At 39.7% G+C, this 16,760-nt stretch overlaps 1 protein-coding gene across 3 annotated transcripts in view; it reads left to right on the forward strand.

Moving 5' to 3' along the window:
- The window catches only part of SLC10A7 (solute carrier family 10 member 7), a 252,547-nt gene that overhangs the window by 197,320 nt on the left and 38,467 nt on the right, over positions 1-16,760 (forward strand). For all 3 annotated transcript variants that reach the window (XM_021679306.2, XM_044912605.1, XM_044912604.1), the window contains one exon: positions 10,238-10,321. In XM_021679306.2, coding sequence (XP_021534981.1) covers positions 10,238-10,321 — 84 coding nt within the window. The remainder of the gene's footprint in view (positions 1-10,237; positions 10,322-16,760) is intronic.

The following is a 16,760-nucleotide window of genomic DNA, read 5'->3' on the forward strand; positions in this document are numbered from 1 at the left end:
ACTTCAGAGTTTTTCATTTGCATGGTTCTGATTCTGTTATGTCTGACATCACTTCAAAACTTGCCATGCCTTTCCTTTGATATGGTTGTTGCCCAGCCATTATTATAGTCTTTATGCAACAGCCAATGGTAGAGAGCACTGAGGGAGAGAGATTTTAGAGCTGGAACTGGAATGGAGAGTGGTAGTTAAGATGAAGAGGCCAGAGCGCTGAGTTCAACACTTAGGCAGTGAGGTCAGCCCGTGGGGTTTGAAATCTGAGTCAACCACACTGGGAAGGTCCATCGGGCAATGTGAAGCTCCTGCTTCTATGGACTCCTGCTCCCCTGAAGCCTCCTGAGCTACTACCCCACAGCATCTAACCAGCCCCATCCTCCTTACTCTGGAGAATGAAAGGAAACAGTGTGAACTTACTTCCTCTGAGAGTTAAGACAAAGGGCGGAGATAACAGTGTTCATAGCATAGAATAGGTCCGTCTAATTCAATGCAATTGTGAGCTAAAGAAACCGTGTATTAGAGACTATGTTCATGGTATCAAATTTCATAATCTGTAGACCACCAATATATTTAAATAAGCTTATGTTTGGCAGGGTAAGGTCAGTAACACTGAGCTTGTGCTATCAAAATGACAGATCAAGGCCTCGCTTCCACCCTAGCCATAAAGGTCATTGAACATCAAGGCCTCTAGAAACATGCAGAGTCCAAACTTTGACCACTGCTGAAAGTCATGTCCTCAGGGTCATAGATCAGACCATCTGCATATATGGGGATGATCACATCAATACCTTAGGATATTTGATAAACATTTAGCTCCACACTTACCCATTCAGGAACATGTAAGCACCCCTTAAGTGAGAGCAGCACTAGCTCTGCTATTCTGTCACTTGATTGGTTATGACTTGACTTCTTAGGAACCCAGCCTATCTTCAAGAAGGTATTTATAAGGCATTATAATAATTAGACATATATATACACACACACAAGCACGGATGTACACTCACATGCACGCACACCAGGCTGTTTCTGAACTAACTCTATGTTCCATTGATGTGACTGTCTCTTCTGTTACTTTCCATTTCAGTGGTTCTTAAATTCAATAGGCTTGAATTCCCACCATACTGTATAAGAAACCTTGTTTTTCAGGGAGGAGGGGGAAAGCAGGAGGAGAGGTAGAATAATTTTTATCAAGTAGCTATAATATGTACTTTATAGGTAATCCCGTGACTCCCTTTAGACATATTATCCTTACTTTGTATGAGAAAACTTAGACTCAAAGAGGTTTAATAACTCACTGGAGGCTGTGCAACTAGTAAAGAACACAAGGGACTTTCAGTCAGGCTCTGTGTCCCCTTGAATATTCCTTTCCAAAGCATGCCTCTTAGGAGACACAGTTTATTTTAAGACAGATGACCAGCACTCAATTATAATTTCTTGACCATGGATATTGTAGGTAACATAGGGAAGACAAAAAAGAAAAAGGCGTAATTCTCGTCTTGAAGAAACTTAAGGCTTACTTGGGTAAACAAGAACAAAGAACACAGGAGAAATTTAGAGGAAAAAATTCACTGCTAACCTACACAGTTCAGACTACATGGTTCAAGAGTTCATGTTAGAGAGAGAGCCAGGGTGGGGGAAAGAGCTCAGTGGCAGCTTTCGAGGCTACAATCATCATTAGTTTCCCTAGTAATTGGCCATCTGTGATAGAAAATTATTGCACTTTTAATCCCATCAATATAAACAGAAACAATGAATACAGCCATTAGTGCCATGTACAATACTCTGATTATTTTTTATAATATGTTCCCAATGATAGTTGCATAATTGATGGTCACGCACGTGTGTGATGTACAAAGTGGAAAACAGAAAGCACTTAAAGAGAAACTAGCCATTTGACTGCCCCAGTTGCTTCACACTGAACCAGTCTCTCCACCGTGTGCCCAAGAGCATTCCTAAAGCCAGTGAAGACAAATCTCCTCCTCTTCAACCTGAGAGTAGCTTATCTTTGGGCTGATGTGACTGTCTCTTCTGTTACTTTCCATTTCAGCGGTTCTTAAATTCAATAGGCTTGAATTCCCACCATACTGTATAAGAAACCTTGTTTTTCAGGGAGGAGAGGGGGAAGTGGGAGGAGAGGTAGAATAATTTTTATCAAGTAGCTATAATATGTACTTTATAGGTAATCCCATGACTCCCTTTAGACATATTATCCTCACTTTGTATGAGAAATCACTCAGAAATGGTTCTCACACCGAGAGAATTTTGTAAAGCAAAATAATGTGTGGAGTCTTTTATAAATGGTCATGCCCGGACTCCCTCTAGATCTTACTGCACCATAGTGGGTGAGGGGAAGCACCTCGTAAGCCACTTTCAAATGCTCCAGAGGTGACACTGATAAACCCCTTCTCCCTTTTCAGGACCCCTGACCCAGAGAGGCCAACGCCACTGCTGGTCTGGGACTTCTCAGACTTAACTGAAGGGGCAATGACGCTGGATGAAAGCCAGGCTTTTACTTTGCTCCTTGGTTCCCTCCCAGCACCACCGGCTGCTCCTGGTGCTCCCTGAGCAGGTAGGGTCTGGCCAGAGTGAAAAGGACACCCCTTCCTTATGCCGCTCTTGTCCTTTGGTCCCCAGGCTTAGAGCACTCTTCTCGGGGAACTTAAATGTTTGCTCCACTTAAGGGACTGTTTGGCAACAGTAGGCTCTTTGGTTCCCTAACCAAACAGATTGACAGGACCAAATTCTGTGGTCAGGGAATTAGGAGCAAAGTTTGTTCCTAGATGCCTCTGAGCATCTCTCTATCCAGCCCTCCATGTCCTGGAAGCCCATCTCCTCACAGCTTTTCTTTTTGGGTTATGATAAGCCAATTTATAGATCATTTGGGCACATTTCACTAAATATCCTGTGTGGTCTGAGTAACCAGAATTTACAATTGCACATAGTTTCCATCAGTTACTGGAAGGTAATCTTGTGTTTTAAATTAGCATATCACAAAAGGAAATGTTTTACATAATTTTTATCTTTAAAAAATTATTAAAAGTCTATTTTGTTCGTTACCTCTCAAAGAAAGAAAAATACCATGCATCTAGATGTAAAAAGGCTCATTTCCTCTACTAAGTATATACCTTCCATACAGTAACCCAATTTTAGTTTTATACATGTGGCTGAATCGATATGGGTGTTTAACAATCATATTTTAATTTTGATAAAAATCGTAGTCATTTTTACATTGAGCCTGTCAGCTGGTGTACATTTAAGTCATTGATTTTGTGTAAGTAATCAGTGTAGTTTGCATGTTTCCCTGTGAGAGAAGGGGCAGCAGGAATGAAAGAAAAGCTGAACTGTAGTTTCTAGGGAAAGATGGAAATCTAGAAGGATTTGGGGAATCCGGGCCTGGGGACACTTTCCCTTATTCTGTCTGAATGCTTGTCTTTGTGACAGGAAACAGACAGGTGTTTGTGAGTGTGTCTGTGTAGGGGTACAAGAAAGTTTGAGCCAATAGTAAGCAAGCCCCCTCCTTTTTTCCCCTCCCTGGGGCTGGGCTCTGCGGGCCACGGCGGAGGGTGGAAATTGGGCAGGAAGTGAACAAATCCTGCTCTGTATCTGAAGCAGCTTCTTCCTGATTTTCTCACAGAAGAGATTTACCATTCATCACTCTACAGTATAAACTGTAAATATCTGTTCTTATATTTTTCCTGAATGTGGCGCTAATGAAAGCAAAGACCAATCACCAAGGGTGAATTATTTAATACAATAATGTTTTAATAGCTGAGAAGAGACACGAACAGTAGAGACGCCTGTGGCTAATGGATTTCCCTGGTAGGAGATAAAAAGGCTGATTATACAGCAGAGCAAGTGAAGACCTGGTACATTAATGACAATTTACAGGTCAGCTCACTTACAGAAGTGATTTAAAACACACCATCTGTTTTCTAAGTGTCGGTTGATAACTATGATTTTACAGACAGTCAGCATCTCCATCAAGAATTGTAACTTATTTGTCTTTCTGAGTCTTGGTTGACCCTATAATATTTTACCTGCTGGACCCCCAGATTCTTTCCAAATCAAACAGTTTCTAAACTGAATGGATTGCTAATGGTCAATTCTGCTTCTATTCTGTGGCTCAAATCTGGAACCCCAGTTGAGAAAGGCTGCATCAACTACTACTTAACAAGTTTCTCCCTACCCCTCCTTTTTCTTTCTCCTCCTCTTCTTGCTTCTGCCTGCCTTCCAGTTCCCCATCTCCCATCTCCATGCAGGCACCACACACACACACACACACACACACACACACTCTCTCTCTCTCTCTCTCTCTCTCTCTCTCTCTCTCTCTCTCTCGCTCCCTCTCTTGCTCTCACATAGGCAAGAAAGGGGGAGCCCAGCTTTGGCTTCCATTCTGCCCCCTTTTCCATTTCACTGCTCTGTACCTTTGTAATTAATATGCAATAGAGTGTAAAAATTAAATATGAGGGCTGTGAAGTGACTCTTCCAGGTTTAGATCCTGGCTCTGTCACTCTCTAGCTAGTGACCTTGTCCAACTGTTCTGTGCCGCTGTTGCCATATATGAAAATACGGGTACTAGTAAGACCTACCTGAAGGAGTTGCTGCGAGGATTAAATTATTTGACACACATTAAGCATTTAGAGCAGTGTCTGGCACATAGAGAATACACAATAAAAGTTGTCATTATTGTAATTACAGGAGATGGTTGGGAGGCCAGGCAACTGATCCTTTCCTAGGGTCTGTAAATTAAGTAGGGCTTTGTAACTTACTTGTAAGTTGGAAGGATAGAAAGAAAAGAAAACTTTGTCAGGCCTCTTTTTCTACCTATGCATTGTAGACATTCATTAATTGAACTCACAGTTGTTGTTGAATACCTACAACGTACTAGATGAGTGATTCTCAAAGGATGAACCCTAGCTCAGCAGCGTCAATGGAGTCATATTAGAAATGCAAATTCTCGGGGCGCCTGGGTGGCTCAGTCGTTAAGCATCTGCCTTCGGCTCAGGTCATGATCCCAGGGTCCTGGGATCGAGCCCCGCATTGGGCTCCCTGCTCCGCGGGGAGCTTGCTTCTCCCTCTCCCACTACCCCTGCTTGTGTTCCTGCTCTCACTGTCTCTCTCTGTCAAATAAATTTTAAAAACCTTAAAAAAAAAAAAAAAAAGCAAATTCTCAACATCCTCCCGATCCTTCTCTGAAGGTGGGGCCGAGCAATCTGTGTTTTAAGAAGCCCTGCAGATGTTTCTGGTGTGCTGAAGTTTGAGAACCACTGCTCTAGATGTAAAATGCAGTCAGTCTGCTGGGCACTGGGAATATAAACATGAATAAGACCCTGTTCCTGACCTTCTGAAACATATAGTTTACTGAGAGGCAGATTTGTACACAAGAGCAACCAAGGATTCTGAGAGGAACGGTAGAAATGCAGAGCCACAATAGAAGCCAAGTCTGAATTTCAGGAGGAGGGTTTGGAAAGAATTTCTAAAGTGATCATTGAACTAACTCTTAGACAAAGACTAGAACTTTTCCAGGTATAAGTTGGTGGAAGGCGTTCTATGGAAAGGAACACATATGCACTTGGTGGTGGATGGAAATGCACACCTCAACTTTTTTTTTAATGTTTAAAAAAATTGTTTTGAGAGAGAGAGAGAGAGCTTGAGCAGGGGGAAGAGGGGCAGAGGGAGAGAGAGAACCCAAGCAGGCTCCATGCTCAGCACAGAGCCTGACACGGGTCAGTCCCATGACCCTGAGATCATGACCTGAGCCGAAATCAAGAGTCGGACACTTAACTGACTGAGCCACCCAGGCGCCCCCACACCTCAACTTTTAAAAAGCAACTCCTCGAGAGGAGGGGTTTTGTGTTGTGTTTGTTCACTGTTGGATTCCCAGTGCCTAAAACATGCTCCTGGCTCACAAGAGGCACCAGTAACTATTTGAATGATTAAACACAAAGGTCCTAAGTCTCCACATACTTAATTTTCACTGAAACTTTTCTTCTCAGCATGATATTAAACAAACAGATCTAATTGTGAGTTCTGTGCTTTAAAGTATCATATTCCTAAAAGAAATTAGCCAGTGACCTGATTGTTCATTTAACACAGTGTATCTTAAAATACGGGTTTGGCGGTATGAGACTGTCCCCTTTAAATCTGCCAGGATAGCTCAATGAAGCCCAGAGCCCTGGATTAATACATATTTATCCCAAACCTGCAACTCTATCCAAAGGTACAAATTATTGATGCTTCTTATAAACACATTGATCTTTACAATAGAAACCCTGACAGGTTCTTCATTAAAATGTGAAGAACCAAATATCCCAGGCAGCATATTTCCTTCTGCTTTAGTTAAAATTAACTCTGCATACAAAATGATCAGGTTTGGTACTTTTCTGGTCATGTTCTCATATGTCACCCTATGCCAGATGCTCGCTCTTCTTTATTCTGGATGCCAAGGTGTACTTCATAGCGTCAGATACTTCCCCAAGGGTATCTCTGCATCTTCGCACTGACCACAGCGACAGGTCTGGTTGTCGATTGAAAAGAAAGGACTTATGCCAAATTAGACCTCAGAACTGAGATTTCCTTCCTTTCAGAGCCACTTCTAAGGCAGTCATCCTATGGGATTTCCTCCCCAGCATCATCACATACCTAGTCTGGTGTCATGTACCCTGTTAATTATATCCCTGGCCAGTTTGCTCTGGCCTCTGATCTGACAAAACGGGGGGGCTCCTCTAACCCGTGTTCGTAATCAAGTGGACCAGAGATCATAGGCGTTTTAGAGAACAAAGGAACTTTGGAGATCACTTCTAGGAACACAAGCCTTCTAAACATTGAACACGCAGTAAAATAAGATAAAAACAGAGAGGGAGACAAACCATCAGAGACTCTTAACTCTAGGGAACAAAGTGAGGGTTGCTGGGGGGAGCTGGGGTAATTGGGTGATGGGCATTAAGGAGAGCACTTGATGTAATGAGTGCTGGGTGTTATATGCAACTGAGGAATCACCAAATTCTGCCCCTGAAACTAATAATACACTGTATGTTAACTAAATTGAATTTAAATAAAAAATTTAAAAAAAAACATTGAACACGCAAATGGTCTATTGTGTGATGGATGGAGAAGTTAAAATAGATAAAAATTTTAAAACCCAAGTTGACATGAATTTTCCTTTACTTCTCTTATCCCCAAATGCAATCTTTTAGATAGACTTGGGATTAAAAATAGCTCCCAAATTAACTTAATAAATGATGTTTTAACTTTTCTATTTGATCTCTGGGGTTATTGCTCTCCAACAATACTTTTTGGTTAAACAACCAAGCCTTCCAGTGTAAGAGAACTATTATCACAGAGTAGATTTGGCTAAAGAGTTGCCTAAATATGTTTGAGAAGCAAAGCCAATTTCACATCATAATGCAAATATTAGAGGTGTTAATTACAAGTCATTTCTCCCTGGACCTCAGTTTTCACATCTTTAAAAAGAGGGAATAGAACTCCAAATCTCTTCCAGGGTTAGGATTCTATTCAGTTTTAGGTCTTCCCCTCCAGAGCAGCTTTAAGGAGCTAGGGAAGGGCTATGGAGGAGAACTGAGGGCAGAGAACATGCATAGCCACCCTCACTCTGCTTCTTACACACACGGGCGTGCACACACACACACATATCCTTTACGTGGTTCTCATCACGTTTAGATGCCTTTTGTTTTTAGGTGCATATTAGAATTAATTGTGTTGCTAGTGATAAACAAGCAGTGAAAAAATAATACCAAGTGACTGTATAACACCACCTGAATGTAAGAGGATTTTTAAAAAAGATTTCATTTATTTATTTGAGAGGGAGAGAGAGAGCACAAGCAGGGGGGCAGAGGGAGAGGGAAAAGCAGACTCCCCACTGAGCAGGGAGCCTGATGTGGGACTCTATCCCAGGACCCTGGGATCATGACCTGAGCCAAAGGCAGATGCTTAACCAACTGAGCCACCCAGGCACCCCCTAAGAGGTTTTTAAAATATACTTCAGTTTTGTATTTTTGTAACTTTAGAAAAAAATAGGGATACGATTTTGAATAAGAGTTTGGCACATTTTAGCTCAGTATATTTACAAATTACTTCATTTGTTCCTTGTGCACAGCCTTATTATCTGCAAACTTATTCTCTCTGCCAGGTATTAGGTTAGGCATTGGGCTTACAGAGGGAGTATAGCTTGATACGGCTATTCATTAAAACATCTTAAAGACACATTAAATAACAGTAGAGTTGAGATAGAAAGGGAAACAGAGGGGCACCTGGGTGGCCCCTCTGCCCCCCTGCTTGTGCTCTCTCTCTCGGTCTCTCTCTCTGTCAAATAAATAAAATCTTTAAAAAGGAGGGGGGTGAGGAGGACAGAAATATGTGAGATTACCCATGAGATTCCAGGCAGGAATTGACAGCTTTTACTTGAAGGTTATCACCCGGAATCCTATTGCCTCTCTCCAAAACATTGTGAACCTTATGGATTGAGCATTGAGCTGAATGTTTTTGAATTTGAAAACTCTGTTCTTTAAATTTTATTTGTCTATTCATTTGTGCCTCAATTTCTCTGTAAAATATACATTTTTAAATTTTTAGTTCTTACCTCAGGAGCATCCTTAGGGTTACTATTTGTGGAAAGAAACATGTATTTGTTAAATGCCTTACACTTCAAAGACATTGTTGTTCTAAAATAGGGTGTGATTATTAGCTTTTAATACTTAGGCTTTGCATAAAAAGAAACATCTAACAACCATGTAGCATTTAACACACCAGGAATCCTATGTGTTCACATTTCTGTTCATAGTTTCGCTTTTTCTGTTTGTCTTCTTCATTTCTTTAGTTTATATTGGTTATGGAGCAAAAAGTTGGAGGCTACAATTTTTACAAGTTAAACTCACAGCCAGTGGTCAGTGCTAAAGCTAGTATGAAGTGAATGCAAGGCACTGATGGGGAGGACATACATTCTTGGCATCTTGAGTGCATGTAGATGCACTGAGGGGCTGTGGATGGGGCTGAGGGTGGGAGCAGAACTTTATAAAATACATCAGGGTGTAGAAAAGATTTTGGTAAGCTGGCTCATGCAGGAATTGGAAATCAGTGAAAACACTGATCCCACATCATTTCATTCTGAACTATTGACTTCATTTATCTAAAGATTTCATTTGTTTTACTTAACATACAGTGCCCTCCCTCACCACTACCTTCAAGTCTTTCACAAAAATTGTCTTCCAAAAGGTATTTCCAAGTTTATTAAACTTAGGTAAATATGAAAATTGAGGTTTGGTCTGTAGGGGAAGGGTGCAAGTAAGTTTCAAGTTCCAGGGAGATCATTATTGATGACTTGGAAGAACCTGACTGCAAAAGGGACTCCTAAAAGAGATAAACATCTCTGGAGCAGGCTATCGTTTGTCCAGAGAGGTTTGAAAACCAGAAGGAGGTTTTGAAAGCCATTAACAAGTTAATAGGAAGCCTGCAATTCTTGGTGGTTGAGACTAACTTGAGTATAGGGCTGTGTTTATAGGCAAACACTACCTGTCTCCCAGCAGTAGAATCTTTATGAAGCTGAGATTGCAATTGTTAGTGAAAACAAACCAAAAAATGAGGAGGGAGGAAAAAATAGGACTTATGAGCAGTGTCAAAACATACACATTTAGAAGAGATATATTGACATTTTAGGTTGAAAAATAATGATGTTTCAGGAATTCCCATTTCCTAGATTTTGTGTATGAATAAATTTTAAAGGTATATGAGATTCATTGCCTTTGTTGTGATGGAGTAGAAAAGCTAGAAACTATTTCATTTGCATAAAGGAAAATATGATCTTGAGAAGACAATGATGAGACACCCTTGTTTGTTTTAGGGATCTGCAGACAGGACAAAGAGAAAAGCACACAAACTATGAGTATAGGTGAAATATCATGCCATATGATTATGAACAGTATGAACACAGAATAAATAACTTTACTAGCAGAAATGTAGTTAATAATAAGCAATGTAAGTTAATTGCAAAGCCATAGTTATCATTTTTCCTCAATGGTAGTTTCCCATAAAAATTAAATGGTAAAGTACCTTAGTCTGTGTGGTGCTAAATTTAGAAAAGAAGTAACTTCACTTGCTCTTTGTATATAGCTACCAAATTTTTGGTGCCTGTGAGAGAATTCACGTATTGTATCATTTAATTAACAGCAATATTTGATAACTGACTCAGAGTAATTCTAACTCCTCTTACCTTCTTGCTTTGCAGCTTGGCTCGTCCTCTTCTGTGCCTTTTACATCTATTTTTTCTCAGCTTTTTATGACTGTTGTGGTTCCTCTCATTATTGGACAGGTAAGGTCTCCAATTTCATCTGCTCTTTTTTTTTTTTCTTTTGTGAGTCAAATTGTGAATTCCGATATAATGTCAGGACAATTGAAAGAAAAGATAGAGAAAAAGACATTTAAAAGAAAACATAAAAGACTGTGAAACACCAGGTTTTATCCATCACCTGATATTCCCACCTTTTTATTTTTTTATTTAATATCAATCTGCTTTGCAGATAGCTTTACATAGGGATGCCTGCACAGATTCTTGATTTTTTAATTTATTATCTGTACTTCGTGGCCATGTAGGTAGCTTAAAAATACCTAGGAAATCATTTCCTTATTCTGTTCCTTCTGATAAAGTCTCAGCATTATGACTGTTGGTGGGAACAAGCATCTAGTTGGCTGGCTTCTTCGTGGACCCCTTCAACAGCTGTGATCATATTTGTGATCATGTCATTAATAAAATAAACACTTAATTCTATTAGCTCTTAAAATTAGATCTTAGAAAATTTAGTTTCCTTTATCATTCTTATTGAATTAGACTAATGGGAGAAATTCTTATATTTAACTTCTTATAGCAAGTTAATAAGCATGTAATTGAATTATAACATACAAATTTAAAAACACAGGAATGGAGCACAGAATTGTACCGCTAAAATGAGTGAGTCTTAGGAAAATAGTATATCAGGATGGTTAAGAGCACAGACGTTAGTTAAAGAGCAACTAGACTCTAGTTCTTAGTTTTACCTTTTATTTGCTGTGTGACTTTGGGCAAGTCATTTGATCTCCTTAGCTCCAGGGTTATAATTCACCAAATTGTATAATAATAGCACCTATCTCAAAGAGTTGTTGTGAAGATTAATTTAAATGTGGGCGCAGATAAAGTTTTTGTCATCACAGAGCCTGACACAGGTAAGTGCTTTATAGTGTCTATCATCATCATTTTCAAATTCCCTGTAAATACTAAATGAGAAGCAACTCTTTGAAATATTAAATAGAAAAAAAATTATGTCTATGTACATATTACAGGTATATACATATTATATTTACACACCGTCTTCGGCTTGGTTCTCTGGGAAAGAGAGTGTGAGACAGAGGTTTCTATGCAGGAAGTTTCCTCAAGGAGTGCCCTTGGGGTGAACACCTTTGGGAAAGTAAGAAAAGTAGGATGGGGAGAACGTACAGGACAATGTGGTTCCAGCAAAGGCCGCTAGCTGCACTGAGCCCTCAGAATCATCCCACCGAAGACCAGAGTCTTACAGACTCTTGCACTGACCTCCCCGTGAGAGGTATGACCTTGGGAGAGTCTACTGTCTTAGTAGCAATTCCCAAAGAGGAACACAGCTGGGATCTCTGGGATAACCAACATGCCCTGAAGATGTGGGAATAAACACCTCATTCCAGGTGGCACACCACAGCATCCACTACATGTCTCCATGTTGTTTTTTTTTTTAATTTTAATGTTATCCTTAGAAAATGGACTAAATTTAGGATAAGAGGGAAGGATTTAAAGGTACTTAAAGAATACCATTTAATTAAATGTGGAATGATACTTGGAAAAATACTTCCCCTACAGTGCTGCTCACATCAGGTGTTCTGGCTAAACATTATGTCCCTTGCCTCTCTAACCTCTTTGCCACTTTCCTACACTCTTGACTCCCTGGCTTTTCTCAATTCCTGCTTGATTTTTCTGTTTAGAGTACCTCCCACCCCAACTCATTGTTCATGTGACTCTTTAATTTATACCTTCTTTGAACCACCTATCTGAAGTATGTTTCCCTGGTTGTTCTTTATTGTAGCACCTTGATTCCTTTCTTGTCCTTTGCTACAATGTATACTTACCTTTTGCTTGCTTGTGACCTGTTTGTCTCCCCCATTAGACTGTAAGCTTCATGAGTACAGGAACCATATTTGCTTTGTTTACCATTACATACCCAGATGATCGGCACCCAATAAATAATGTATGGAATGGGTGAGTGAGGGAATGAATGGGTGAGTTCTATGATCAGTAAGGGAAATGCTGTCTTACAGAAGCATAACAGAACCTACCTGCCTTTCTCCGCTCTAGACAGTTTAAGCTGTGGTTACTATTAGTTTAAACCCATACTTATTTTCTTGGTTCTGAAAATAATTCCATATAACTGAAGGCTCACACATTCTTTTCTTAGTGTATCTTGGAAATATCTCTGTTGATAATAAATGTTTGGCTTCAAACATAATGGACAAAAAAAAAATACCTTTATCTAAACTATTCAATGATATATATACATATTTTTTATATATAGTTATATGTACACTTAGTTACATATATAGTTACATAATTTATGTAATTAAGAATATATATCCAGAGAGAATAATGAATTGTTAGATTGCTCATCATTGCTCGCCCAGTAGTAAAGTATTACGGTAAATTATAAAATAGTACACGTAGTCAAAAAGTAATATAGGTGGTTTTAAAAAATTCTTCCAGTACCAAAGTCCTTTAATGGCTTTTTTCAAAGAGGAAAACGTATTTGCATCTACCTGCCCACCTCCTGTATTCTAGTCTTAGGAATTAATAATCCACAGCCCTGTGTCTCCACCTTTAGAAACCACATGCCTCCTCTTTTTCTGTACATCCTCACTCCCTTACATCCAGGTGATCACTAAATGCCTCCGTTTCTGCCGCAGAAGTCCTTCACATCTGGCATCTGCGACCTCATCCACACCGCCATAGAGGATGCCACAACTTAGTCATCTCTCGTCTAAATTACTGTACTTCCAATCTCTCTGCTGTGAGCCTCTTCTCATTCCTAGCCAATGTCTTCACTGCCTTCAGGAAAGCCCTAGGAAAAATCAAATGTTGTTCTTCCCCTTAAAAATGCCCCCCCCCGCCCCGCCCATTCCTTGTGTGGCCCACAAAGCCCTTCACAGTCTAGCCCCACCCTGCTGCTTCAGTGTCACCTCCCACCATCCCCTTCCTAATGGCACCTCCTGTGCCAGGCCTCATGCGCACCACTCCCTCACCTGGCCACGCCCCTTCACTGCCCCCTGCCTTTCAGCTTGAGGTTTGCGCCTTTCCTGCCAGCAAACTCCTACTCATTCCTTAAGACTCAGTACAAAGATACCCTCTGGTGTGCAGTCGACCTGCTCTGACTCCCCCATTCTAGACTAAATACCAGTTCTCGCATGGTACTTGATTCATAATATTCATCAGGAGCGATTATAATTGATCTGGGATCTTCTGAGAAGCAGAGACGATTAGTATATTTAGTAGTTTACTCAAAAGTAGGGTGTGAGGCGGGCCTGGGTGGCTCAGTCGTTAAGCGTCTGCCTTCAGCTCAGGTCATGGTCCCAGGGTCCTGGAATCGAGCCCCGCATCGGGCTCCCTGCTCGGCGGGGAGCCTGCTTCTCCCTCTCCCATTCCCCCTGCTTGTGTTCCCTCTCTCGCTGTGTCTCTCTCTCTGTCAAAAAAAAAAAAAAAAAAAGTAGGGTGTGAGCTGTATAAAAAGATTGGCTGAAAAAAAACTTCAAATTTAACCTCATGGGTAATTTACCTTCATGGAGCCCCCAGTAGCTATTTACCCTCATGGAGCCCCCAGTAGCTATTTTACCTAGATCTCCAGCTTTACTAGAGAGAAACACCTAATTGGTCTCATCTTGTTTCAAATTTATGACCCCAAATTTAAAATGTCACTTAACACTTCCTAGAAATCCTACTGTACTTCCTTAGAAGATTATTTCACCCTGTCTTGTATTTTTAGGTCTCTTTTACTTACCCTAATACTCTCCCACTTGCCCATTGCACTTGGGTCTCCCTGACTTTGCTTCTGTTTCGCAAACATGCCAGCTTTGATCCTGCCTTAAAAACTTTGTACCAGCTGTTCCTTTTGCTTGGAACACCTCACCTTTCACCTTCTCGGAAAGACCTTCCTTACCCCTCCTCCAGTGGCTGCCCAATAGTCAGTGTCATATCATCCAGTTTAAACCTCTACTCAGGGTCGTGATCTTCCTCTTGTTGATTTGTTTGTTGTTTTTCCTATTTATCTTCTTAAACGAGAATATAAGCTCTATGATACCAGGGACCTTTTCTGCTCTTTTCTCTCTGTATTCGTATGTAATCAGTCGACCTACCTAAACTTTGTTATGTGATCTCTGAGGACCTTGTTAGAAGTACTCATATGTACTACTTCAGGGGAAGGAGCCCAGGCAAGGTAGTCTCATCTCTCGATTGTAACTAGAGGTGGCACAGTATGAAAATAAATATTTCTCTAGATTTGTGTGTATATCTTTTAAAAGGGGATTTTATCATTACCTTTTAAATAAACAATGGGAACTAGAAGGAGAAGAAAAAGACCAGGAAGGAAGAGTTGAAAATATTTTCCTTAATCTTCTAGTCATAATAAAGCTTCATTATTTAATTTTTTACTTATGTTTCTGAGAGTTCATTTTATTTTTCTGTGTTTTCCCCATACAGTACTTCTTTCTGGTTGGACTCATTATTGACTGGCTGCAATGTGATGTAGGGTCTAGTTTGATTTCTGCCACTGCCTGACTATACACACAACTTCTAGCCCTCACTTGCCTCATTTGTAGAACAATGAGTCTCATATCTTCTAGCTCAAAGATGCTGTGATGGTGTGAAGTAAGTCTTTCCATAGATGGTTGAGAGATTGCATCATCTGCCAGTTCTAGAAAGAAACAAAACATGTGTTATTGTAATATTTCTTTTTTTCCTGATAAACCCTTCGATACATCTAAATCCTTGTGATAATTACTTATTTCACTCATTATATTGAGAGATTTAAGAATAAATGTTAACAAACTAGAACTTCTACCACCTTTGAAAAACATTTTTTTAAAAACAGTGTGCTAAGCCCTACATTTTTTCTGTAAATTTTTGAGGTTGGCTCTTCATATTAAACAGTCTTAAGCTAAAGCTGAAGATAATGTTATTAATGCTAGCAAGATTTTGCATTTATAAAATTATATTCGATATGAACTATTTTCATTGCTTCACTTGAAGTGCTCTGAGAGAAAAGGCGCTGTTGCATCATGCAGTGGGATATCCTGGTAAACAGTGTGTGATAGAAACATCACCAAATCAGGACTTGGAAATAAGAATAGCCATTATTCACCATGTACAGGCCCTGGTTCTAAAGCATTTTATATTTATTTAATAACTTAATCTTCCTATGACTACTACTGGATCCATTTTACAGATGAGGCACAGGAAAGTTAAGGATTTGCCCAAGATTACAAAGAAAGAAGCTCCAAAGTCCATACCTTTAACCATGATGCTCTGTTGCCTCAGGAGGTAGAGGTCATATTCCTTGCTCATACCCCCACCCCTCCTCAATGACCTTTTAACATTTTATGCCAGTTGTTTGGGCTCTCTGTGCCTTTGTTTTAAACTATAAACTGAGCAGGATAATATCTGCAGACAATTTAAGTAATACTTTAGTAGATGATGGGTGTTTACTGTATCCCATGTATTTTTACTGTTTATACTTTTTGGATATTATTTTGAATCTACTCAGTATTTAATAAAAATATTTTTAAAGAAAAGAGTTATATACATTGGATTTGATTTCGTATCCCTGGCTATACATTTCAACAGACTATTAAAGAAAAAGCAAACATTTTATGAAAATATATGGATTCAGTGGAATAGAAGATAAAACTTGAAGAAACAATCTGAAGTCACCTTGAAGAAAAATAAATCTTTAAAATTCAGACTTAATATGAAAAATTATCCATCACATATCCCCACTCAAAAATCAATTTATAAATATAAAGACAGAGTAGAAGGAAAAAAAAGCAAGAAAATGCCCCAGAAAAAAATTGGAGAAAACTAAAATGATGGATATTACATTTCTCAGTTATCTCAGTATATAAACATTCCTCACCTAAGACATATTTTCTCAGGTTTCCAGCGTGGAGGTCATACAGTAATTGATATGTGGCTCAGCTTATTAAAAGTACTGGGATTCAAGTCTAAGTTTCCCTTCTAAGCTCTCCTGGTGTTTAATTTAAAATAGAGAAAATCAAAATTAAGAAAGTGAGACAATAAAGAGCTTCCTGAGGAAGATGTTTTTCCTTCCCACTCCATGGGGAACAGCAAGTCAACGAGGATTTGTCATCTAATGTTGAATGCCTAACTTTCTGTGAGCTATGAGTGCAAATGAATTAGTATAGATCCTGAAGAAAGCTACAGCTGGCCACCTTATCAAGATGCTTTTTCCCACCTCATCTTGACTGTCCCCCCCCCACCCCCGAAGAGGGAATTCTGAGGCGTCTATATCAGGTTGGGTTGCTATCGCCAGCAAAGGCTTGTTTCCTATAAGGTTATTAAATGTTTCTACAAGGCAAAGAAATTTGGAGAATTTTTTTTTTAAAGATTTTATTTATTTATTTGAGACAGAGAGAATGAGAGACAGAGAGCATGAGAGGGAGGAGGGTCAGAGGGAGAAGCAGACTCCCCG

Source organism: Neomonachus schauinslandi, chromosome 2 (genome assembly GCF_002201575.2).
Source record: "Neomonachus schauinslandi chromosome 2, ASM220157v2, whole genome shotgun sequence".
Taxonomy (NCBI): domain Eukaryota; kingdom Metazoa; phylum Chordata; class Mammalia; order Carnivora; family Phocidae; genus Neomonachus; species Neomonachus schauinslandi.